At 42.0% G+C, this 25,505-nt stretch overlaps 1 protein-coding gene across 1 annotated transcript in view; it reads right to left on the bottom strand.

Moving 5' to 3' along the window:
- The window catches only part of LOC141942173 (transmembrane protease serine 11E-like), a 43,682-nt gene that overhangs the window by 6,023 nt on the left and 12,154 nt on the right, over positions 1-25,505 (bottom strand). The window contains exons 4-6 of the mRNA XM_074865117.1: positions 15,399-15,466; positions 12,025-12,188; positions 1,435-1,473 (exon numbers count right to left, since the gene is read on the bottom strand). Coding sequence (XP_074721218.1) covers positions 1,435-1,473; positions 12,025-12,188; positions 15,399-15,466 — 271 coding nt within the window. The remainder of the gene's footprint in view (positions 1-1,434; positions 1,474-12,024; positions 12,189-15,398; positions 15,467-25,505) is intronic.

The following is a 25,505-nucleotide window of genomic DNA, read 5'->3' as shown; positions in this document are numbered from 1 at the left end:
CCTTCCTTCCTTCCTTCCTTCCTTCCTTCCTTCCTTCCTTCCTTCCTTCCTTCCTTCCTTCCTTCCTTCCTTCCTTCCTTCCTTCCTTCCTTCCTTCCAATGCACACTAAAGAAAATGACATAGTCCCAATTTCTGAGAGCACACAGAAAGCCATATTCCAAACTCTTCTGCATGTGCCCAATCCTACCAGCTTTTGGGGCACTTCTCACTTGCAGGCTGTGTTAGAGGTCTCTGCTAGGCTGCCATCCTTAAAGCACCAATTGAACAACATGCTGGTACATGTTCAGGTGTATATCTCATCACTTAACATGTGTATAGGAAGATAACAGGCAGCAAGGTGGAGATGAATTGTTATGCTACAGCATCCAAGACAAGCATATATGAAACAGGTTCTGCAGTCACTGCTCCAAGATGCAGTTCTAATGCTTTACATCAGGGAGACAGAGGACAGGGTGTCTGCCCTGTGCAGGCAGAATTAGACTTGACAAAGTATTCTTTTTAAGTACATGTTTTAATCAATTTGTAATCAAGATTGCTTCTAACTATAATCTGCTCAAATATAAAATGCACCAAAATCTGTGATAAGGACTCTCCTGCCTTTAGTACATTATAGTACACCTTTCAGCTAGCTGCTGTGTCTGACATTAAAGCAGTCAACTAGCCCAAGCAATTAAGTTCCTTTATTTATTGGAAGTCCTCCTTGCTCACTCAATTTTACTGTGTACAACTAGAAGTCATCTGAAATCTCTTAGCTTTCCTGTAGAAACATGGCTTAGTCTCTGTGCATCCAAATACACGATTAAGCAGACACAGTGTAAAAGCTTTCACTGGTAGCAACAGGATCAAACTAGTAAATAAACAAGTGTCCTGAACATTACAGTGCTCAGCCTTCCCTGGTTAAATCCTCTGCTTCCCAGATGGCAGGGTTTACATTTGAGATACACCCTCCATCTTCCACACCAGCACTGCTGAAGGCAAAAGAATGCCATAGGCACTTACACAACAGGACCTGTGTCTCCTCTTTGCCCAACACCGGGGATTTCTATAGAGCCCTCAGCACTTACTCTTTTCTCATTGTTTGTGCTTTTCTCAGAGAATTGCTGGTATTTTTAACAGAAGGAACATCACATTGCAAGAAAACTGACCAGGGAACTCAGCAGTGAGTGTAGAATTTTTCTAGAAGGGATTTTTACCCCATCATCACTATTTTCAAGCCAGTCTGCCTAAGTATCCCAGAAGACACTAATAAAAAAGGCTTCCTCGTGACTGAGCAGGATCCCTAAACACACCGCTCATCTGTGTGAAGTACAAGGTCACAGTCATTAGACAAAAGGATGAGAAAAGGCTTTTAAAGGCCAGGAAAAGTTCTCAGAGACTATTAATGCTAATTAAAACAATCAGAGATTTCCCAGGCTTAAAAAGCCCTCACTTACTGTCATTGAAGAGGGCTTCTGCTCTTTTTGTCTCCATATCTGAAACAAACAAACAGTCATGGTAAGGCCAGGACAGCACAGACAAGTTTCCCATGTGCATGGTCATCCCACCCGACAGCTAATGAGTACAGGGCACTGCAGGAGGTACAGATGAAGGGGGCTGCTAGAGAAACCAGTGTAGCTCATATGCGGTCACGTTCTTGTGCTGGCTATTGCACTTCTCTCTGCGGTGCTGCTTGCTGTTCTCTAGCCAGCCAGTATCCTCTGAGGACCAGGCACAGGCTCTCCCCCATCCTGCTGGACCCTGCTGTTTCTGGAGGGGAGTACAGACAAAACAAGTCCTGTATTACTCAAGATCCACAATTTTGTTGGGGAGAAATGTTTACAGTGGAAAGCTTTGGTATTCCTTTTTTGTAAAAAATCAACTGGCCACATTTTACACTAGAGTGAGGGCCAGAGGAAATCTGGTACTCACTCTGTGCCCTCTTTGAGATCAGAAGGCACTGACTTCACTGCAGCAATGCCAGCTTACAATAGCAGTGGCTCATTCTCTCCTATCTTATTGAGCAACAGGGTGTCTGGTACACTACTAATACTAAAAGAGACAGTTAATAGCAATTTATTGCATGGCACAGCAAGTTCTAGCAATACATTCCCTTCTTCAAAATGTATGTGGTACGTTTATGGACAATACAGTAAGCTCATGCTGACAATAACAAGTGTTGGCTCAAGGTATAAGTCCTTTCCCCTTGTTCCAGAATGCTATTTTTACTAGAGCTACCATTTTAGTTGCCAGCAGTAAAAACAAATTTAAAAAATAAAAAATTAAAAAATCACATTTTCAATACAATTTTTAAATTACATAGTGATTCTTGTAGAGCATCCACAACTTCATATTTTGCAGCTGGATAGCCTTTCTCAGCAGATTCCTGTCCTTACCCACTTACTTAATTTCTCTTTCCTCTTTGTAGCTACACAGAGTAATATCCTAGTTTTGATCCAAAACCACACCAAGCCAGGAGGAGTCTCTTTCGAATGCAAAGGGCTCTGGCTCATACTCGTCGCCTATTGTGCGTTTATCACTTGTGTTTTGCTTGTGAGTTTGACACTCCTCCTGGTATGCAGGGTGAGCTGCATGTTTGCAGTCCACCATTACTAGACATGTATTCATTCATTTCTTAATATGACATTAAGCAGATTATTATAGAAAAAGGAAGCAAACAGAACATGTACAGCTTGACTGTGGGGAATGTTACAGAGCAAAGGTAGTGCTAGGGCTACTGTATGTGCATGCAGCTGCTGCTTTATTTTTTAAGAATGGGAGATGAGTTATATTTGGACATTTATATAGCAAAACAGTCTTATTCACTATAAACAGGAATGTTCACATAATAAAGATAAATAAGTTTTACTGGTGACAAGCAACAACTTGTGAGGTCCCCTTTCAGTAAAAATGCTCAGTTGTACTTTCTTAATTCCTGTGAATGAGGGAGGAAAACTCTGTATTGGGTTTGCATGGCAAGGTTTTGGTAGTGGGGGGGCTACAGGGGTGGCTTCTGGGAAGCTGAGAAGCTGCTCGAAGCTTCCCCTATGTCCAATGGAGCCAATGCCAGCTGGCTCCAAGACTGACCTACCGCTGGCGAAGGCCGAGCCCATCAGCGATGGAGGTGGTGCCTCTGGGGTAATCTATAAGAAGAGGGAAAAATCCTGGACAAAGGCAACTGCAGCCAGAGGGAGGAGTGAGAATATGTGAGAGAAACAACTCTGCAGACACCAAGGTCAGTGAAGAAGGAGGGGGAGGTGCCGGAGCAGAGATTTCCCTGCAGCCTGTGGTGCAGACCCTGGTGATGCAGGCTGTGCCCCTCAGCCCATGGAGGTCCATGGTAGAGCAGATCTCCACCTGCAGCCTGTGAAGGACCCCAGACTGGAGTAGGTGGGTGCCCAAAGGAGGCTGTGACCCTGTGGGAAGCCCACGCTGGAGCAGGCTCCTGGCAGGATCTGTGGACCCATGGAGAGAGGAGCCCATGCTGGAGCAGGTTTGCTGGCAGGACTTGTGACCCTGAGGGGGACCCACACTGGAGCTGTCTGTTCCTGAAGGACTGTACCCTGGGGAAAGGACCCATGCTGGAGCAGTTTGTGAAGAACTGCAGCCCACAGGAAGGACTCATGCTGGAGAAGTTCATGGAGGACTGTCTCCTGTGGGAGGGACCCCACGCTAGAGCAGGGGAAGAGTGTGTGAGGAGGAAGGAGCAGCAGAGACAACGTGTGATGAACTGACTGCAACACCCATCCCCTGCGCCACTGGGGAAGGGGAGATAGAGAAATCGCGAGTGAACTTGAGCCTGGGAAGAAGGGGGGGGTGGGGGGTGGGGGGAAGATGTTTTAAGATTTTATTTCTTGTGATCCTACTCTCATATGATTGGTAATAAACTCAATTAATTTTTCTCCAACTCGAGTCTGCTTTGCCCATGACAGTAATTGCTAAGTGATCTCTCCCCACGAGCCTTTCGTTATATTTTCTCTACCCTGTCCAGCTGAGGAGGGGGAGTGATAGAACAGCTTTGGTGGGCACCTGGCATCCAGCCAGGGTCAACCCACCACAGACCTTTTTGGGACCTAATGTGGGGCATGAGGAATTTGAGATAAGGATATTAATTGGAAGAGGTAATAAGCAAAACATGGACTGAACAATGTTAGAGAGTGGAATAACTGTAGGGAATTTTCAGTTGTGGCAATTGTGGTGAAGGGACAAGGGGTGGATTGTATGTAAATTATCCACTTACGTTCGGTGGTGTGATGATGTTGTTTTGATTGTGGTGGGGGGAATTGTTTTTTGTTGATGGGGTTGAAGTTTGTAAAGATTGTGTGATGAATGTGAATTTTAATGATAATTCTTAAATATGTGATTCACAGAGGGCTGAAATGTAGAGGTATTTCTGCATTTCAGGAATGTCAGTTGTATTCCGCGAATTTTCATGGATAATATCATTGGTTGTTGCCAAGATCCCAAAGTGTAATAACACCAGAAAGTAAAAGGCTAGGCCAGCAGAGGGATTCAGCGGTGGTGTAAACACTACTGTTTGGTTCATTACAAAGTGAATTTAAAAAAATGGGTGCTGAGCTGTGCTAAGGATTTGGGCACTTCACCTATATGTTATATTGGCAAGAAGTGCTTTGAAAAATCTGGACCTCCTTGTTTATTTCAGCTGTGATGAGCATCCAATGTTTCCCTAGAAATTCATACAACCTTCAGAACTAGCTCATCATTTGGGTCACATGAATATTTTATAGCTGGAAATGGGTAAGAAACCAACCAATGTAATCAACAATGAAAGAGCACCTTTTGCCTTCAAGAGCAATATTGATAATAATGTTGTTTTAGCTCCTCTCTGGGTGGAGAGACATTTACTTCATAATACCTAATTATAAAGCCTGCAGACAATTATTAACACTTACATTATGTTGCAAAGCTCATCGAGAAGACAAAAGGAGCAACCAGCTTGTTCAAGCTCAGTGCCGGAAGCAATTCAGTTGGCATGTTCTCACTGCACTGAGTTTTGCTGTGAGTCACACAGCTGTTCTGCAAGGCACCTGTCTATATCTCTGTTTGCCTTTTTATGAGGCACCTCAAAAAAAGTACAAACCTCATGTGGGCAAAATTTTACGCCCTGCTTCCAGTTGGACCAACTTGTGTGTAGTTGAAGAAACAATTCTTACACACACACGCTGCAAGTTTTAAATAGGATGTTTGTACAGCTTTGAATTTTAGCATATTTTATAATTTATCAGGACTATCCAGCTGACATCCTCTCCCACTCACCCACTGCTGAAGGAAAAAGGCCAGTGACACCAATAAATTCAATGCTGTATTCACCAGGGCTGGGGCACTACTTTGCTTTAGAGATCTGCCAGATACAGTGCCGTGACCATGTATCCCACACTGGGAGCCGGAACACAAGTACTGAAGAAAACACCACAGCAAGGGAGAAAACCTCAGAGTAAAGGGAGGTTTTAAGAGGAGAAAGCAGGTCTGTCTGGCAACAGACCCAGGAACCCATTGTGCAGATCAGGACAGGTGAAATTAAGGGCACAATACCCAGGACTCAAAACCAAGATCCCAAACCCTGAGCACACGTATATTTTTGGAAACCTGAACTGACACTATTTTCAGATAAACCGAGTCCCCAGTAGATCTCATCAAAAGCAGGGAGCACTTTGGGTTACACGACACTGCTGAAAATCGGGTTGCTTAGTGTCTTACCTCACTAGGGGTTCGCCTTCATTTGTTACTAGCTTGACATTTTTGGCCTGGTCAACAGCATAGCTGTTCGCATTGTGCCAGCCAACATGTTGCAAGCCCTGCCTTGAAGCAATCACTTGTAAGGCACGAGAGACAATTTCGTTGCCCTGCTCATTTACTAGTTGCCCTAGTTGTTTGCACTACCAAGAAAAAGCATCAATTAGTAACAATTAAAGTGTCATATCTTGTCCCAACCATATACAGCTACAAAAATAGTTGTTTGTGCCACATTTAGGAAAACAGTGCTCAGGCTTCCACTGTAAACAAGAACAAGTTCAACTTGAACATGCATTGCCTACCTATAAAATGGAACTTGCTATTTAATTAAAGCTTGCTTAACTTAAAAGAAAAAACTACTGTTTAAATTAAAATCAGAGCAATCTATTGAAATGTGGCTTAGGGATTCCATCTTTTAGAAGAGGGCTCTGTTCTCCAACTGGACAAACAATTTTGTTAATACAGATATTTTGCATATTTAGTAAACACAATAACATTAAAACACTTAAATTATTGGTCTTAATTTCCTACTAATAAGAGTAGTGACTTGCAATTACTATTTAAGATTAAGATTTATATCTTCTCAATAAATAACTTATTTTTATTCCTCAACATATGCGTTTCAGCAAACATGGAAAGAAAAGGGGAGTAAGCAACAGCAGGAAAGCATCTTTATTTTGGCAATTGTTTATATGGCAGTTAAGGCCAGGATTTCTAAGGAAGTTCAGTGCCCAAAGCCCATGGATCTATTTGGCAGCCATCTAAATGTTTGCAGGTTCATAGTTAACTTCAGAGTGAATGTGACCACTTCTCTCTGATGGATGCAGAGATTCCTACAGAAAAATGTGCTTGCTTTGCCACGTCTTTAAGTAGTATCAGTGTCACTGCATCAGAAGAATTAATCTTGTGTGCACTGCCTCATTTCATTTTAGCCATAGAGATCAGTGTTTATATTAACAGGAAGATAACAGGCAGAACACTCAGCGACATAAATGGAGCCGGCATTATACTGAAGTAGTTCAAACAAGGCAAGCAAATATATTATAGGGGATATTATGCATTTTCAGATATTATGCATTTTTCAGGGCTAGAGATGGCTGCAAAATTAAAGATGAGAAATCTACTTTAAAAATCTGATACAGCCTTACCCAGTTACATAATTTTTCACATGTTGATTCCCAAAAGAAACTTGATTTTCTTTAAGGGTTTCCACTCGTGATTTTCTATATGTCATAATATAACTGCTAGCTTCAAAGGCAAACTGTGTGTTCCATCCTCTATTATGTCAGTTCCCACATCTTGCTTGTGTAAGTTGTTTTTTCCCCACAGAGAAGGCAAGGTAGAGATTATTGTAAATGGGAGATGAAGGGAGGAGAGGATTGTAAACATAAAAAAAAAAAAAATAGAAAAAGTACACGCTTCAGTACTAACAACACATTCTTGGACATGAGTTTGAAGCACAGCTTTGTGAATGCACCATGGAGCCAAAGAAGCATTTTCCCCGCTGTCCTTCATCGCATTTTAATAACAACTTCCTCAAAAAGCGAGAGAATTACAAAATTCTCAGCTGCACCAGAAAACGGGGGTCACTTAGTTCGGTGTTATTTAGGATAACAACAGTGCACACATGTGAAAAAGGGATCCTCTGACAAGTTTCAGCAGGTCACCAACCTGGGCAGTGGAGAGGAATGTCACAGAGTGCATCTGTCCTGCAGTGCAGACAGAGGCGGGGATAACAGCTCGACCCTAATACTCTTTAGTTATGTTAAAGACCATGAAGGCCCAGTACTGGGGTGAAATGGGAGTGAGAGCAGTGAGCAGCAGATTCAGTCATGTTACCAAAAACTGTACCCAAAAGGAAATGCAGGAGTTCCTTGAAAGATGGAAAAACATGAGCTTTGGGCTCAGCAAGAAAGTCATGGTCTTGTGTGGTTACATAGTGCACACAACCTAAAACATCTCCCCGCTAATCTTCCAATATTCTCTGCACTCCCTCAACAGCAATTACCTCCCTAGAGTTATGCACCCTTGTAGAAGCAGCAAAACATGGCTTAGATACAGGTGATGCAATTCTCATTCCTTCAGCAGGGGAGAGTAACCCAGTAGAGACAAGACAAAGGTTTTGTACCTCTAATTGTCCCTGTCACCCAGCCCTTCCCTCCCTACTGATTGTCTACTGGACCCATCCTCACATCCATTACTCCCCCCCTCCCCACCATCAACATCTTAATTCTGTCCATGAGGACAAGCAGAGGTCCACACCTCACAGCATACTTAAAACAATTCCATCTGGCTGTCCTGCAGCGGGAGGAGGGATCTGTGGGGAACTATGTATCAGTTCTGTAGTGTGTATCCCAGCTGATACAGTTTTTAGCATTACTGTTTTTCCTGGCCTACACTCGTGCCCTAGCTGCAATCAAGGTCCCACTACAGTAGGGGCAGCCCAAATCCCTTGAAACCTCTGCAGGCAAGGCAGAGAAAGGAAGAAACAATAATTTAGTGAGGAAATTAATTAAATCAACTTATCCAGGTCGTCTAAGAAGTTAGGCCTGGGTGATTTCCTGCTTAATTTCTTCAATCACAAGCATGTCCTTGCAAAATACTAATTTTAAAATACATTTCAGTCCCTCCCATTTCAGTCAGCTTCTCTAGACTATTGCAAACACTGAAATGTACCACCTTGTGCCAGAGTAATGGCATCAAAGTAGGGGAATATCAGATCTCCACTGTATTTCCCAATGTACGGATGCATGTCCTGTTCCACTCCCCCAAGCTGCTGCTGTGGCTAGTAAAGTACAAAAAACAGGCTGCTACATACATTGTTTGAGATGAAACATTCCTCAATCATCCCGGTCAGACACTGATCTGCATGCCTTCCAAAGAAGGCTCGATAAAGTACTGAGAATCTATCTCCTAGGTTCTGTACTTTGTAAGGAGCTTTAGCAAGCCCCAGATGCCAGATAAATAGAAATAATAACAGTTGACTTGTTGATCAAAACTAATTCATGACTCATTGTTCATGGTCAAAACCCTTGGCTGTGCAACAGGTGGGAATACTTCCTACTCACTTTGAGCAGTGCCAGTGATCTTGCAACAAGTTTCTCTCTGACATCAGAAGCACATTCCCAAAAATACATTTTGGGAGACTTCCAACCTACCTGACAAAGGGAAATAGTCTGGCAAGCTGCTCTAGGCTTTGCTTAACAGGGATCCAAGCTGTGACCTGACTCTACTTCTAAGCAAGAAACCCTGGGGAAAAAAAAATCATGCTTGTAGGAGATCTCTTTAGTGCCAGAACTATACAGAGGACAAACTGCAACACCTTCGCCTTTCAGTGCTAATGGAAGAGCAAGTCCTAACACGGGTGTTTCCAAGTCACCCGACTTTGATATCTCATTTTGCTGGCCCTTGCACTGCTGCTCAGAGAAGATAGGACTTTGTTTGATTCTCCACTGAAAAGTATTTAGGCTTCCAGTGGGGTTTGTACACAAGTGCAGAGATCTCTATCACCTCCGATTTTTTTATCAAAGCTATAGTGGATGTCTGGAGATACCACTGTTCTTGACAAGGGGACTATGAAGTCTAGCTAAATAAGAAAGCAGGGACTTCAGTAATAACACATCTGGAGACACAAATGTATTTTTGCAGCTCTATGTAAAGAATATTTACTGTTTAGTGATGGTACAAAACAGAGACAATATTATTTTGTTTTCCTTTAAGATTTGCACACTTGTTATTTTTTCAATTTTTTATAATACTGCTGCCCTGAACTGCAGCTGAAGATCCCAAGTGTTGCATCCAATTTGCAGGAGTTTGTTGCTGCTGATCCCCAAAGCAAATACTTTTGAGTGAATTGCAAGTTGAGACATGGTGATGAACAACAAGATGATTAGATCCTGGGAGGAAGACTTAAGGAGGTTCTCCTTATCAGACCCTCCTAGCATGCAATGTAAATAACTGCCTGACCTGGATTTATTCAACTGGTTAGCTATGCTTAGCTAAACTAAGCTACATATTATGGCCCCCAAATTAGAATCTTTTGATAAGGTGATTACAATGAACAGGTTAATGATTTTTTTACAAGTCATTATGAAAATGTTCTGAGATTGCCTCAACATAAACAAGGATTCCAGTTGGCAAAACCATCAAAGCTACAATCAAACAAAATCCAGAAAGGTGCTGCAGAGCATGGAAAAAATCTAGGGCTTCTTAGCTTTCCTTGGTTTAAAGACTAATGTTGGACAGGATATTTCAGGAGGGGAGAGAAGTGAGAAACGCAAAACCTTGATCCCTCTTTGGACTTCCAGGATCTGTTGAAAATTGTTACTTCTCCCAGGTGTGAGGAAGAAGACAAGCTTTATAAATCAAGACCTGCATCTCCTGTAAGCACATCTATACTCTTCACTTGACTCAACTTGGTTTTCTTAAAACAGCAGCACCAACAGGAGCTTGCCTAAGCCTCATAGCACTGCTGAAATCCTATTAACAAATAAAGATCCAATTGGAACCTTTTATTGATGTCTCCTAGAAATGGCAAAGTATTGTTTATGTTCCTTTGTGTCACGTGTAATGGTTGCACAATACTAGTCCTGTAGTGAGTAGACTTACGTAGTCAGTGTTTTATGGTTAGGCTGGGAGAGCCAAGAAAAGCAATACAAAGTTTATCATACAACTTTATCGAAGTAACACAGAGATGCCATCTTCTACTGAGACCAAATATTTAATGAAAACATTGTGATTCAATTATGTCAGCTAATTTTTTTAACTAGCAACACCTGCATTACTGTAAGAACCCTGGTGTAGTTCAAGGTCAACTAAAACAGAGTTTTGAGTCACTTCCCACATTTACCAGACTGAATAAAAGCAGCTAAACAGAAAACTTCATGAGAAGATCATAGTCCTTTTCTAACAAGCATTTTTGTACTCCTTCCAATTTTATCCTTTGTGTAAGGCATCAGATCAAACTGAAGCTTCAAAATTCACCAAATCATGACCTCTCTTTAAAAAACAAACAAAAAAACAAACAAACAAAACCCCAAAAGCTCTTTGAATCTCTCTAGTTGATGCCCACACACTATTTCTATCTGTGAGAAATTGCACGTGTGCTTTGATGAACAGGAACCTGGCATAGAAACAACACTGCAGAGAAATGGTGATTCTTTGCCCAAGGGATGTCACCTATCATCCTGAGCCATTCTAATGGGGAAGACTGGTTGGCCCATCAAGAAAAAATGGGGGTGTGACAGCTCATATTTGAGTTTCACTGCATTGCCACAACGCAGCGTGCCCAGTTCAAGAACCAAGAGGTTGCTCCTGGTCATTTCTAAGTGGGAAGAAGTCTGTATCCATCCAGCATGGAATCTGGCTCAGGCTTCTTGTTCTTTCAACACAGTCATCTGGCCTCTGCAGATCTCAGCTGGTTTAAGTAGTCCAGTGTGGAAAAGCAGCAGCAAGTAACCATCCCTGTGCTGTACTGTGACCCTTGTGCTAGGAGTAAGAGAAAGATCTGCAAAAACACAATGAGCAAGTATCTGCCCCTTCCTTTCAACTAGCAACTCATTTTTGAAAAGTCTGACACCCAAAAATGATGACTATATATAACTGAAGCCAAGTCAGACACAAGAGTCTGAGCCTGCACAAAAATTCTCTAACAGATCAGAAGTGTAGAAGGGGAGGGAAACCCACTTTCAGTGCCTGTTTGGTAATTCACTAAATCAAAAAGATAGGGCTGTTAATTTTCACATCCTGCAGATGCAGGTCTGCTCTGCAGAGAAGTGGCTAGGACCTCAGCTGAGAAGTCACATGGATAAGAACATTTTCCCTTTCTTTTCCTTTCCCCTGGGGAATTTGCAAGGATTTTGATCCTCTCTCTAAATCTATTTTTTTCAGTGCACTGGCTGTTTCCCCACTGTCATCCAAGCATAGTTTCTGCACTTGCAGGCTCCTCAGAGAAGCAAAGACCTAGGGAGCATGTTTGTGTTGCTGTGTACTGAAGCACTGTGATGAGACTCCTACTCTTTACCCTGATAGTAGCATAAGGTTGGTACTGCAGTTTGGAGGGAGGCTAAGGCTATACCGCGAGGTCACAAAGCAACTCTCCTGTTTATCCATATTTAGGATATATTTAAAAGACCTAGGTGGGGCTTATACATTGCCACTGGTTTTGTTCTAACTTAATAAGCAGGAAGGACTGTCATTCAGACTCAGTAACAGCTGTCATCAGAAGGGAAAAATCAAGTCTCATGAACCAGCAAAGGGCAAGAACTAGCTTTAAAAGAGATGTATATACTCACTTGAGATGGTAGAAGATCTGACATTTATTCGCAGAGGCCCTGTGTATTTTTTCAGGCCTCTCCGTAAGATCCTTTCAACTTTTTCTCGCAATGCTTCTCTAGAATCCGTGGAGGAGAACCAGAATGTAAGCAAAGCCTCTGCCATCACACCATCAGTATCTGGGCTACAAACCAACAAAACACAGTCTGGTTAACTTCAGCCCATTTCCACATTTCTTAGTTTTTATCTTAGCTCCTCTAGCAATGGCAATGTAACATAAAGGATTAGATACATTTTTGAACATTTTGTATATTTTTGAGAGGAGGAATTGCCAAAAGAAATCCAAGCAAATGCTGAATGGTCAAATGTGTCTTAGGTTAGAAGAAGGCATGATGCTTTATGTGAACAAATGGCAAGACCAATGTTATACTGGAGTCTGAAAAACAGTCACTGACTATATGCTGAGGACACAAGAGCAGGAAGGAATTAACTGATGTGATTGCAATGAAAAGCTGGATACACAGCACTTCAGAAACATCAGGTAAATGGTTAATGGTATCTCGACAGACCTTTCCAGGGCTCTGTACATACACAGAGTAAAAAGGTACTTGAAAGGTACTTGAGCAAAGGGGAGAGACCACACAACCCCATTTCACCACTGCAACCACTCGGGAGATTGTGACTAATAACCTCATGTTATGCAACAACAAATGAAACTCAGCAGCATATCCACAATCTACTTATCACAGTCCAAGAGATGGACCACAAAAGGACCCTTTAACATCCCACTGAAAAGTACAAGTGGCACCCACACTGGGACACTCAATTCCACAGCTTTGATGGAAGATCAGAGGAAAGAAAAGGAAGAAAAATGTTTTAACAGACTGAATTCACCTGGTAGTGCTATTTATTTTTCCTTAAAGCATCAGATACTGCAAGAGATGAATGCTAGATGACAAACACCAAAGTGTCTAATCTGGCACAGTAAATCTTGCTCTGTGCTCGCAGATGGCTTATCCTTGGTCATTACACAGTGAAGATAAAAGTGTGCACTGAGAACCTTCTCTCCTATGCCTCCTCCCACCCGAGCCAAGAAGCAATGACACAACCCACAACAGGTGGAATCACAGTTACTTCATACAGGAGCAAGCTAAAAGCAGGTTGCTCTGTCTTAAGCACCGTTCTGATAGAAAAGGAAAAGAGAAGATCTTCCAGTTATATCTCACTATTTTGGAAATTTGTAGTTACATAAAGGAAAAATAAGAAAATTAAAAATAGAAGGCAAGTAGCTTACAGAGAAGTCATGCAATCAGGATATGATCTTCAAAAGGAACATGCACCAAAGTGAAACAGACATTCCTATCATCAGTGAAGGGCAAATAAAAGGCCATGTGTTATGAGCACATCAAGGCATGCCGAGTGTTTCGTAGCTGAGCAGAAAGACACATTGCTTGCCTCAAGGATCTCATAATTGAGACTGAGTAGCTATACGTGAACTTTCCAACAGGCTGTTTTTTCCCTTTGTGCCAACTTCAGCATGATTGCCACTCAGTTTATTTTCCAGATATTATCTGATCCAACTGTGGGCGTTGCTCTGCATTTCTGATCTGTTCTCTCACCTCTTTCCCCGCTCCTCTTCCTGTGCTGTGCCACGCTGGAATTACTCTATCAACTCTTGCAAGCACACCACACCTCACGAAACCCTCAGGTAAGTACAGCCTGCCTTGAATCACTCACTACATAGCTAAGGTCCAGAGCCAAAGACACCTAATCAAGATTTGTTTTGTCTTTTTCAGTGAGCAGTGGGCATTATTACTAAAGCATTGTTTACACTGAGCCAAAAATATGCACAGTACTTTCCAAGCACATTCACAATGACCCTGCTTAAAAGAACTTGCAGTCTGAGCACTTAGAGGCATAAATCTTGTATATATGAAAAAGCAAACAAGCTTTGGCACATACAAGTCTTGCATCCAACACAGCAAACATCACCGCAAATACCTCAGCCTGTCCTTGGGAATAAGAAGCAATGAAAAATATTACTTCTCCCTACAGACTGGCCTCTCAGATCCTTAAATCACCTTGTCTACACTTAGAACACTCTAGTTGGTATTAAAAAAAAATATTCCTAAAGCTACATTCAAATAATGACTTGTGTGATTTGCCTAACTGGGGGTTAAGCTAAGGTAGAGCAGGAGGCAGGATTTCACAAACCACAGAACAAAGATAAATACATTCACAAGAATGAGATCTTGAGTCTCATTAGTCTTGAAGCTTTAGACACTCAAGGTTTGCTTGCAAAGCAATGGGCACTGTCAGTCAGGAAAAAGACCTTAGTATTACAACAGACAGTTCCATAAAAAGGTCACTTTCAGCACTCACCAGCAGTCAAAAAAAATCAACCCAAACATTAGGTATTATTGACAAATGAACAGAGAGTAAAAGAAAAAAAACAAAACCACATTGCTCAAGGATAATCCCAACCATGGGTCTGACCCCTTCATCTCAAAAAGCAGGGACAGCAGACCTGAAAGTGTGCTGGGAAAGAGCAGGGTGACAAGGAACAGTTCCTGCAAAGAATGACTGAGCAGTCTGGGACTTTTAACTTAAAGAAAGAGTAGAGCTCATGGGGTACAGGAGAGAAAAGGGATACGATGGGAGTGTCCGATACCACTAATTGCATGGAGAGAAGGGGTAGAGATCGACTTTTCATCACCTCTTCCAGCACAAGAACTAGGGACCATTGAATGATCCAAAGAAGGTGGCTCTTCACAAGTAACTCCTTAGTAAAGGAGCGCAAATTTCAAGAGTCCAGGGGAGACTGGACAAGTCCCTGGAGAATAACTCCACTGGGGGCTGCTAAACAAACCACAACCACTTCAGGAAATCCCAAGTGGGAAATAGCTAGAGGTAGGGAGCATACCAAGAAGCAGTTATCATACCTGCCTGTTGTGCTGCTACTGTTCCCTAGGCACCTACTTACACCAGTTCTTTGAGATGCAACAGTGACAAGTGAGACCTTCTGAACCAGCACAACCATGCTTGGGTTTTACTTGACAAGCCCAGCACAGTAACATGACATCTGCATTACAATGAAGGAAATGGTTTTGAAAATGCTTTTTATTTTTAGATAGCTCAAGTTATATCTGCTTTATGAGCTAAAACTTGCTCAAGTTCTGAACACAAACTTGTATAGAATTCAGACTGAAGTTTATCTTCTGCATCAAGGTCCAAAGGAGGGCATGATTCAGAATAAGATTATGCTCAGTTAGGGATTATGCTCTGGTCTTACATAAAATACACTTTACTGAATCAGATTAAATGGCTCTCTAACTGGGCTTGGTGTACATTTCATTTTATCTCAGCTGCGTGCATTTATTATAATCTCACATACCTCACTCTGATTAAGCGTGAACGGATGTATTTTTTCCTTAAAATGGAATTGTAAAATGTCTTGTCGATCTGTTGAAAAAAGAAAAATATAAGATAACAACAAAAAAGGAGGGAAATGGACATATTGCTGGAAGCAGCATTCAGAAAACAGCATTCAGTTACAAACTCATAGTTTACAGAGCCAGGAAACTTAATCCAGCCCAGCCTCTAGGTAACACTTGCCACAGACCTTTCCTAACTGTTTCCCATTTGGCCTAAGGTACATCATAAAAAGTTAACCCATTTTTCTAAATATCCTGTGACTACATTAGTGTGCCACTACAGTGCTGTCCTATCCACTCCCAGGCATACTGAGAGATATTTATAAACATCCTTGAAATACACTGCTGCAATCTGCCAAGGCACAGCCTCCTGAAGATGGCCTACAGAAAGGATAAGTATGCTGTGCTCTGCACTGAGCTTCTCTTATTGGGGTCCTTTCTGATACAGCACTTATCCTTAGTCCTATAGAAATGTATAGCAAAACTACCAGTGATTTCGAATTATAACCCCCAAAAACCCTTGTGATTTGCCACATGCTAGGGCAATTCTCATCAGAAATCAGAAATCTAGGACTCATAAGGAATCAATCCCCAAATTATATCTTTGCTGGTGCCTGCTTAACCACATCCTGCTTTAGGCTGAACATTGCCTCAAGACTGCATGATCAGTCTGAGACATCACAGTGTGATACAACATGGCATGAAATTCTGCCAGGAATGGCTCAGAATGACTGAAGTATTGAACTATTGAGAAATAGCAAAGTCACTAGTGAGTTATGCAGTTCGTCCTATCAGCAAGACACAGTAATTCAAATGTATCCTGTAAACATCAAATGCATTACAGGAAAAACTATGTAAAAATGCTTTATAAAACCATGCAAAGTTGTCTTCTTTTTTGTAGTTTTTAGCCCATAAAGGCTGTCTGGTTTAGCCAAGTCTCCAGATTTTCTATCTTCCAAAGGAAAGAAATAAGTAATGGTTCTCAAACTTCTAGTATGTTGAAATCTTTCAGATACAGAAACAAGCATGTAAGCATGAAATCTGGGGGTGATTCCACTCGAAGAACACAAAGCCCCTCTTTCCAGCCTTGGTTGTCATAAGATGAAGCCTCATGTCATCACATAGTGATATTGAAGCAGAATAATTTCAAGATGGAAACCGCACATTTTATTATTTTAAGGTGATTTTAGGCATACATTAGTAAGGCAAAAAAGAAAAGCTCTTAATGGTCATGCATTGAGCTGATCTTTTATCTTGCTGTTACTGGCCATTTTCTGGAATTACTTCGGCATTTGGAACAGACAAAATTCTATGGAAAAAAAATATATCAACTGCAACAAGCTACTGTATATATGCAGAATGCTCTTTATCTTGTCACTTCGCAGATTGCCAGCTGCTACCACTGCATTTTATGAGGCATACAGTTAGAAATCAAGAATAAAGTGTTTTGTTTCTCTGCAGCCTGTTCCACCACCACCACCCCCTTGGTTATTGGAAGTATTTGCCCTCAGACAAAAAGTTTGTAGGGGTTTTCTTTTTAAATGATAATGTTTGCACATTTCTGTCACAGTGTTAACTGCTTCACTGATGATTGTGTAAGCAGAAGCATGTAGTTAATCAGCACTGCCAGCTTTGTGGCATGCAATGGCATGTGCTGCACTGCCTCTGAGAACTTTTGAGATCTTTGGGACAGGGACTTCTTCGCAGAGTGCTTCACAAACAAAAGAGACCCTTGAGCTGGATTGAGATACACCTCAAGATTCTACATTGCTAAACAGTGAAGTGAAAGCAGGCTGACTTTAAGCTCGGGACTGAAGAGGGCAAGAATCCACAATCCCTTGCAAGGGAGGGTTAAGTCAATATGACATTCCTCAATCCTTTATCTCATCTTGGCAACTGTGTTTTCAAGCTATCTGTACTGTCTCATCTTAGAGACTATAAGTGTTTTTGCTACACTTTCCGCCTGCATTTCTGCAGCAGATACAGGTATCCTTACTTCTGTCACCCATTCTCTTGTGTATCTTTGCTACAGCTTGAGCAGCTCACATGATTGTGGTTTTTGTACTCCCGACATGTTCAGCTTTCTCCCTTTCTCCTCACCCTGGACCACTTCCTCAACATTCTATACAGTCTGAACAGGAAGGAACACCATGTGCTGCTGCAGCAAATACAAAGATTTCCAGTGGCCTCTGACAGAATACAATTACACACAGTGCTTTTTACAAAAAAAAATCTGAGTCCAAATGCAACTGAACTATCAGCAACAGACATGGTTTTCAGAAAATTCAATCCAAAAGGGATGTTAGTTATTTTTGTGGAGAGAACAGGAAGGATGTGATTTAAAATGATACCAAAATTACTGGATTTGTATTACTTCCATTCTCTTTCACAATATCATATCTGAATGAGAAAGTAGACACTTTTCCTGTTACATTCTGTCACTAGCTTTCCCCTCCTTAAGAGCTGCCTTAGTACTACATCACCAATAGATGAAAAAACAACTGAAGAGTGGTTTTGTTTCCAGCAATCCTTGTAGGGCCTTTAACACCTTCAAACTTGACCTGATATTTTTTACTTCTGTAACCTGCTGTATCTTACTGGGAAAGACATGCCAGCCAAACCTCTGCACTGTGGCCCCTATCTCTCACCTGCTGATGAATTCATTTGACAGATATGATTCTGTCCCAAATCTCCTCTTTCCTTCAACAATGATTTTGGTAACTTGAATTATGAACAGTAATCTTTATATTCAGACAGAGTTTACATTAGAGGAAAAGATGTAGCAAGATGCCTTCAGACAATAACTTTCAAAGATTAATGTTCTGTCTCATGTTTTGGCTGTTCATGTTCTGGTAAAGCCTTTCACACCCATATCAAACAGTAAACATTTCTCTCCAGCCTGCTTATAGCTTTCTTTTCAGCTTGAGTCACAACCCTGGAAGTAAAAAGCAACTAGAACTTTGTCTGGTAAATTAGTGGGACCCAGTCCTGCCTAGGAGAAGCATCTACACTCACTTTAAGCATTTTGCTTTGATTACAGCCACTCAAAAGTGACACTGTCATCACCAGATCCCTTAAACTCACCACTGATTAAGTGCATCTCACTTGTTTTCCTGGCCCTTGTCTAGCAACTGCTCAGTGGTGACAGGTGCTGATGCAAGCAAGGTCTATAAGCATTCTTAACCATGTGCCAAGTCCTGCACCTTTCAAGCGAGCAGCATTTTCCTGACAGCCTTTATTTTAGCATTTGTCCAAACAAGTTAACGTTTGCTGGCTAGTTTAGCTTAATGTCTTCTGGTATTTCCTCAATTTAATTTCATATCCTCTATCCTTTTAACAAAACTTCTCTCCATGCAATTTCTTAAGACAAACTGGACTTCCCTCCTGAACACTGGTCCATCTATGCCAATACAGTAACTAATAGTGGCTAGTACCAAAGATGCAATAAGAGGGCAAAACATTCCCACCTGTACAAACTCAGCCACAAAGGAAACTCTTCCTTGTTCCCTGCAGTCAGAAGTTGCTTTACACCTTGATGAACAAGACTTGTTTTCCCATCCTATCTTGAATAACTCTGGATCTCATCATTATCCTTTTCCTCATGTCACACCATGGTCAACCCTCTGAGGCCTGCTAGCAACCTATTAAAGTCTTCATGATTTCAGTCACCCAATATACCCTGCCTCCCTAGGACCAAAAAACCTCAAGCTCTGGAAGTAGGTCACATGCAACAGGTATCCCGGTGCTCCAGTGTAGGATGGGCTGACATGAGCTGGGCTTGCCCAGATGTGTAGCTGGGTCTGGAAGTAGCCCAGCAAGGTTGGCTGTGTCAGCCTTTGCTTTCTCTCACCACACTGCCACTGCACGCAGGGTACCAGGATTTATCAAAAAAGTTATCTTAAATCTAGTTTGACAGGACTTTTCTCTGGAATATTTGCTGAACCCTCTGAATTACTTGTGTGGGATGTTCAAAAGCATTCAGTAGGTTTGGGAGCACAAATCCTCTTGTTGCTCAATACTATTGCCCTTTTGCTCACTGCCAGTTTAGTCCTTCAACAGCTATCCTCATACTATATTCTTCCTCTTTCCTCACTAGCTCTTTAGGGTGTAAAGCCTATTATTAGTGACTTTCAAAGCTTTTTGACCATGAATATTAATTGGAACGTATCACCTGGTTCAGTGACTCCAGTTTTGTGGCAATCATACAATACAATATGAATTACTACTAATCAGTTGCATTAATTCTGTACCTAGCACCTGACTTGCTGGCTGATTTGCATCCAATTTATAGCTCAACCTGCTGAGACCCCCAGAGCAGACCATAATGCAAATCCAGTAGCAGCTCCCCTGAGAGCCTGACATACCTCCTGCCCAGGTGACATCTAGAAACAGAGATATCAATTACTCAGAGCAGCGACAGCCCTACAGCCACAGTGCTTGCCTGAGGCAAAGAAAACGGACCTGAAGGAGAGCAAGCGTAAGGATCCATGGGCCTTCAGCAAACCAGAAGATCAGAAACTTTCCCATCAGAAGCCACACACACACAAAGGCAGCATGTGTCATGGCAGGTAAGAGCAGAGTGATCCCATACATCTGCAAATGGTATCCTGAACTCTTCACAGAGTTTAAACTAACTGGACTGCTAAATCTGGGAGGTAGGTAAGCACTATCTGACTTTGCACTACAATAAGGAGCTCAGCTGGATGGTTCTTGGAGGCACTGGCTGCAAAATAGAAATAACTAGCCTGGAGAACAGATCCTATGAGGAGCGATTGAAGGATCTGGGACTGTTTAGTCTGAGGAAGAGAAGGCTGAGGGAAGAGCTCATCACTCTCTACAACTACCTGAAAGGACATTGTAGAGAGGTTGGTGCTGGTCTCTTCTCACAGGTGATTAGTGACAGAACAAGAGGAAACGGCTTTAAACTGCAATAGGGGAGGTTTAGACTGGACATTAGGAAAAAATTTTTCACAGAAAGAGTGGTCAGACAGTGGAATAGGCTGCCTGGGGAGGTGGTGGAGTCACCATCCCTGGATGTGATTAGGGGTCGTTTAGATGAGATGCTGGGGGATGTGGTGTAGGGGAGAACTTTGTAGAGTAGGGCTGATGATTGGACTCGATGATCCCAAGGGTCTTTTCCAACCTGAATGATTCTGTGATTCTGTGACCTTGTACAGTAGTTCCTAAAAAGATTGGTCTTTCAGACAAAAGAAATTAAGAGGACTAATACATGGGATCACATCAGGATTTAAAGTACCATGCTTATGCCTAGTGCAACCAATTTCAAAGGCACGTAATGGAATGAGAGTTTCATTACAGCCATGTAATAGTGACAGCTGGAATTAAGGTCACCTAAGTATTCCCCTTCCTACTCCCCGCTTTCAATTATCCATAATTAGCTTCCTAAAACTTTCACACTGCCATTGAAATTTTGTTCATATAGGGAGGAGATTTTCCATCTTTTGGAGAGAAAATCAAGTCTGGAGAGAAAACTATCTGGACCAATATCCAGAGAAGGGCTTTTTTGTGTTTTGGTGTTGTTCTTTTTCCCCCAAAAGTATGTTTTTCCCAGGAAAATGACTCTGCGCACTCTCATTTTTTAAGCAATATTTAGAGATAAGGAGCTGAAATACAGGAACGAAGAGCTCTTAGGAAAAGAATACTTTTATGAAATCTAAGGAATATCAATGGTGATGTATTCAGGTAACAAGCACCCAGACACCATCAGCCACTCAAGTTCAGTACTGGATTTGGATTCTCCCTTTTGACAACACCGTGTTCTAAACAACCACTCTCTTGACCGGGCAGATTTTGATCTCAGTGACACCAGTTCACATCTTGAATCACTTCATTGATTTAATTACCTGTGAACAATGCAGTAATTCTGGATTGTGGGTCTATAATTAAGATAAGATTCTACCCTTAATCACACACACACTATCGATAACTGCCCTTTATTTCATTTTGAATTCCTTTTTCCAGCTCAGAATCACATCCATTTTCCTTGTTCACATTTTATAGCTTTTCTTGACACACACTGAATCTGAATTAGAGTTACTTATCTGGGGGAGGTGGGGGGTGTCTTCCTATGATTTTTCTGGCTTTGTACATGCTTATTAGACCTTCTGCCTTGATGAACCAAGAAAAAAAATGAAAAAGAAAAATCAGCTTGTATACCTATTACTTGAGAAAATTACATTGTGTTAATAAGTCAAAGAATCAATGATGCCGAAGGATCATTGAATTTAAGTTAGAGAAAAAGTTGGATATTAGGCACGTTGTCGATAACTAACCATTTTATTCTGAAAATTCATGCCATTTAGGTAGAGCACATTGATGGTTTGAGATCTTACGGGTGAGGAAAAACACCACGCTACAGCTTCATGCACTAAACTGCATCAATTCACACTAGCATTTAAAAGTACTTTGTATTTTCCTCAATATTTTTAGCTCCCTGTGCTACTGTGACCTGTGGAAACAGGAAAAACTGGAAACAAAAATTAAAGCAAGAATTCATCTGTTTTTAAATCAATGCAGTACATGCCTATGCCAGTGGTCTTTTTCTTTTTTTGATTTCAAAAGCTATTTCTGAAGAAAGCATCACAAATGAGATGGCAAGTGCTTTTAGTGAGTAATTTCCTCTCTCAGTGTACAGCATTTCACCTACATCTTTAAGGCCACACCTGTGTATATACGTACTGACAGTCGAGTGTGTTGTCAATTTTTAATTCCAGAGCTACATAAACAAGTCGCCATACTGTCATCGTGGCCACCGTTACAATGCCATGTTTCCCAGTTGGCTGAATTACCGTGGAAAGATGCTTGCTGCTTTGTTTCTATCCACAGTTACCCATAGAGGGCACCCTTATTATACCATGCTAGCCCAAGGACAATGCGAGAATGATTCCCTTAAAATAAAGCTTTTAAAGCGGAAGATGTAAAATGTCCTAAATTTATTTTAGGATTTTTTTCTCAAAATTCTCCTTAATCTTAAAGATCTTTTTTGCATAGATAAAAGATTTTTTTTTTTCATTTTACAACATTATTTTGCAGAACAAGAAAAAAGATTATTATTAAAATGTCTCTGAAAAGCTTCATTTAAAAAGCTTAATTTTCTGGCTTTTGTACTATAGATGCGCTTCTAGATAAAATTGAGTTCAGTGAAGAACAAGAAAAAATTTCAGTAAATGTTCCATTCTTTTCACCTCATATCGGTACTAAGCAAGTACTTGAGGAAGCACATACAGAGCCTAGGAATGCTTTGGTTTAAACAAGGACTTAGGTTCTAAATTTTGGGATCTGTATCTGAAAACACCACCAAATCTCTTTTGAAACTTATTAAAACCAGGAACATTCTTACTCAGTTTGGTCTGGGTGCTGCAAGACTCTAAAAAGCCCCTGGAAATATTTGGCTGCTGCAGCTATCATAATTTCTCTGTCCCATCTATCTTCAATTTTCTTTTCTTTCAGGGGCCGAGAGGGGAAACGAAGTGTTTTATAGGGGCTGTACACATACAGCAAATGAAGCTACATGGTACTTGTAGATACTTGTACTTTTCAACTTGCTGTAAGAGAGTCATGTTAGACTCCCTTGAACACTCCCTTTTCTTGGGGCACATTCAATTATCACCTCTAAATTAGTTCTCAAAGTCTGGTCTTCAGAGAAATAGTCTTTAGGAGTGTTTCAAAAACCTGCTACCTTGGGGATCTGCTCCTACTGAATTAACCTCCCAACCCAAGGACCATAAGGCACTGATAGAGCAAGCCACATGCTTCTGAGCTTTACCTTAACACCCACATGGCAGGTGTGACAAACACACGTGTAGTTTCAGCCAGCTTTGCAGCTAGCTCCTAGCTCTGAAGGGATTTGTACCTCCCTCTCTCTCCCAAATGCGCACACACACACACACTTCTGCTCCCCAGGAAGACTTGAGTCGTGTCTGACCCTAAAAAGGCCAAGTGTCATAAAACAGCGGTCTCACCTACTCAACTCACTACTGCCGGTCTTTTCAGCTAGGCTTCCTTTCTTAGCCAGTACTTCAGGCTTTAGCCCTGCAGATGTGACAGCAAGCTATTTATAACTCAAACGATACAAGGTACTTCCTGATATCAGGATGACTGCAAGCTTATCACTGGGTATAAAGCAGAGTCTTCCAGTTACAAGCATCCTGTTGAAGGCTAACCCCATGACCAAACAAGCTTATCAGGTGTTAAAGCTCTGCTTTCCATGGAAGCACAAGTGTCTATATGGGAGTTAAGGGAGAATAAACACAAAGCAACTCAAGTACTGCAGCAAGGGTGAATAAAACCTGAGTGGGCCAAAGGAACTAAGTGGGTCCTTTTCTGATTACCCATAGGCACTTCAAAAACTCCTTCCAATCTCTGGGGATCTCTTCTCAGATGCTGAAGTGGCTTTAAGGATTTGGCCTTTCAACTCTCTCCAACTCAGTTCCCTGTCTGCACAGAGGAGGCATCAGTGCCTGGGGGCTGGGAAACTACGGGAGTGCTTTGGTCGTAATTGAATTGTGCTGAAGCAGCCGAGGATCTGCACCACTGAGGATGAAGAGGACAAAGTGAACTCCCACTGCACCCCACTGGTGTCCTTTGTGGTGGTGGCCCAGAAAGCAGCTAAGCAGAGACATTGGATTCAGCGACAAGCCCTGTTTGTGAGCCACAAAGCAGCAGAGAACTACTGAGTACCAAATGCTGCACTTGACAGACCTTGGGATCCTCACTCACCTTAGCAACACAAAGAATAGGAGGTGTGTGTATGAGGAGGGAGGTGCACGGCACCTGCCTGACCCTCTGCTTCTCCCCCCTCATAGTGAGAGAAATGTGTTAACAACTTCTAAAATCATCATCTCCCAAGGGAAAAAACTGCCTCCTTCCTTACCAGCTCCAGTACAGGGACTTGTCAGTGAGTCCTTAAACTGAATGAGAACTGGCACAGTCATCAGAACTATTGTGCAGCATTTTCTGCAGCATGTGGTATTGCAAGTGCCTCTGTAATACCCAGTAGAGACACTATTTCTAAATTAAACCTATACTAATTCAATTCTATTAGACAGGACAAACTTCAAGAGCTGTATTCATTAAAAACTTTCACCAACATCTGTATTTAAGGATACAGAAGATTCTCTTATTGCTTGAAGTCACTGAAGCAAGACATCTGTTTCTAAAAAAGATGTCTTGACACACAATACTGAGTCCCGAGGCAAAAATTACTTGATGAAATTCCATGACTTCAGTAGAAATATTGGGATAGGCAGTAGTTTCCCAGAGGAAGTACCCAGGTATCCTCTTAATACAATTCCCAACCACTCTGCCCAGATCCAGCCAGCTAGTTCTGTGCCAGTTTCAGATGGTGGAAGGATAGGGGAGAGCCCAGGTGTCTTGAAGATGATGAGACAAGAGGAGAAATCCATGCCAGTCCATTCTGTGGCTCAAGGCACTCACAAACAGAAAACAAACACCTCGCCTCTCCCCTAGCCACCCAATCAGCCAAGGAGGGAGCCACGCTACACACATACCTGAGGGAGCATCCATCCACCCAACCCACGGCCTGGCTTACCATCACATGGGAGCGGAAGAGAGTAGAGGATAATGGACAGGGCATAGCCCCAGAAGCAGGGGAGGGTACGCTGTCCAATGCAAGAGTCCACAAAGACACATGGACTGGGACATGGAGAAGCAGCCTGACAGCATGTCTGGGAACAGCTCTGGCCAGAGTCAGGGAGATAGTAGGTGCCTGGGAAAGGAGAAGGGTGGCATAGCCTGTCCTCAAAGAGGGGAAAGCCCACAGCATCTAGGAGTATCAGAAAGTTATTGTAGTGGTAAAAAGACCAGACAGGTACATTTGCAGGTCACTGGTGGGCAGAATAAAGGCTGATGCCCAGTTCTATTGAGCAACCAGCCATATACTGAAGGGGGTCACATGCTCTAGCTGCTTGGTGTCCACTACTGTCTCACAGCTAGACACTTGCCAGCCTTCAGCTGAGATAATTCCCATTAAGATGGGCTTGATGAGGTACTCATTTCAAGCTCTCCAGAATGCACACCTCCTTCCC

This window comes from Strix uralensis, chromosome 4 (assembly GCF_047716275.1).
Source record: "Strix uralensis isolate ZFMK-TIS-50842 chromosome 4, bStrUra1, whole genome shotgun sequence".
Taxonomy (NCBI): domain Eukaryota; kingdom Metazoa; phylum Chordata; class Aves; order Strigiformes; family Strigidae; genus Strix; species Strix uralensis.
Note: the sequence above shows the minus strand (reverse complement) of the source record. Positions and strands in the feature narration are given on the sequence as shown.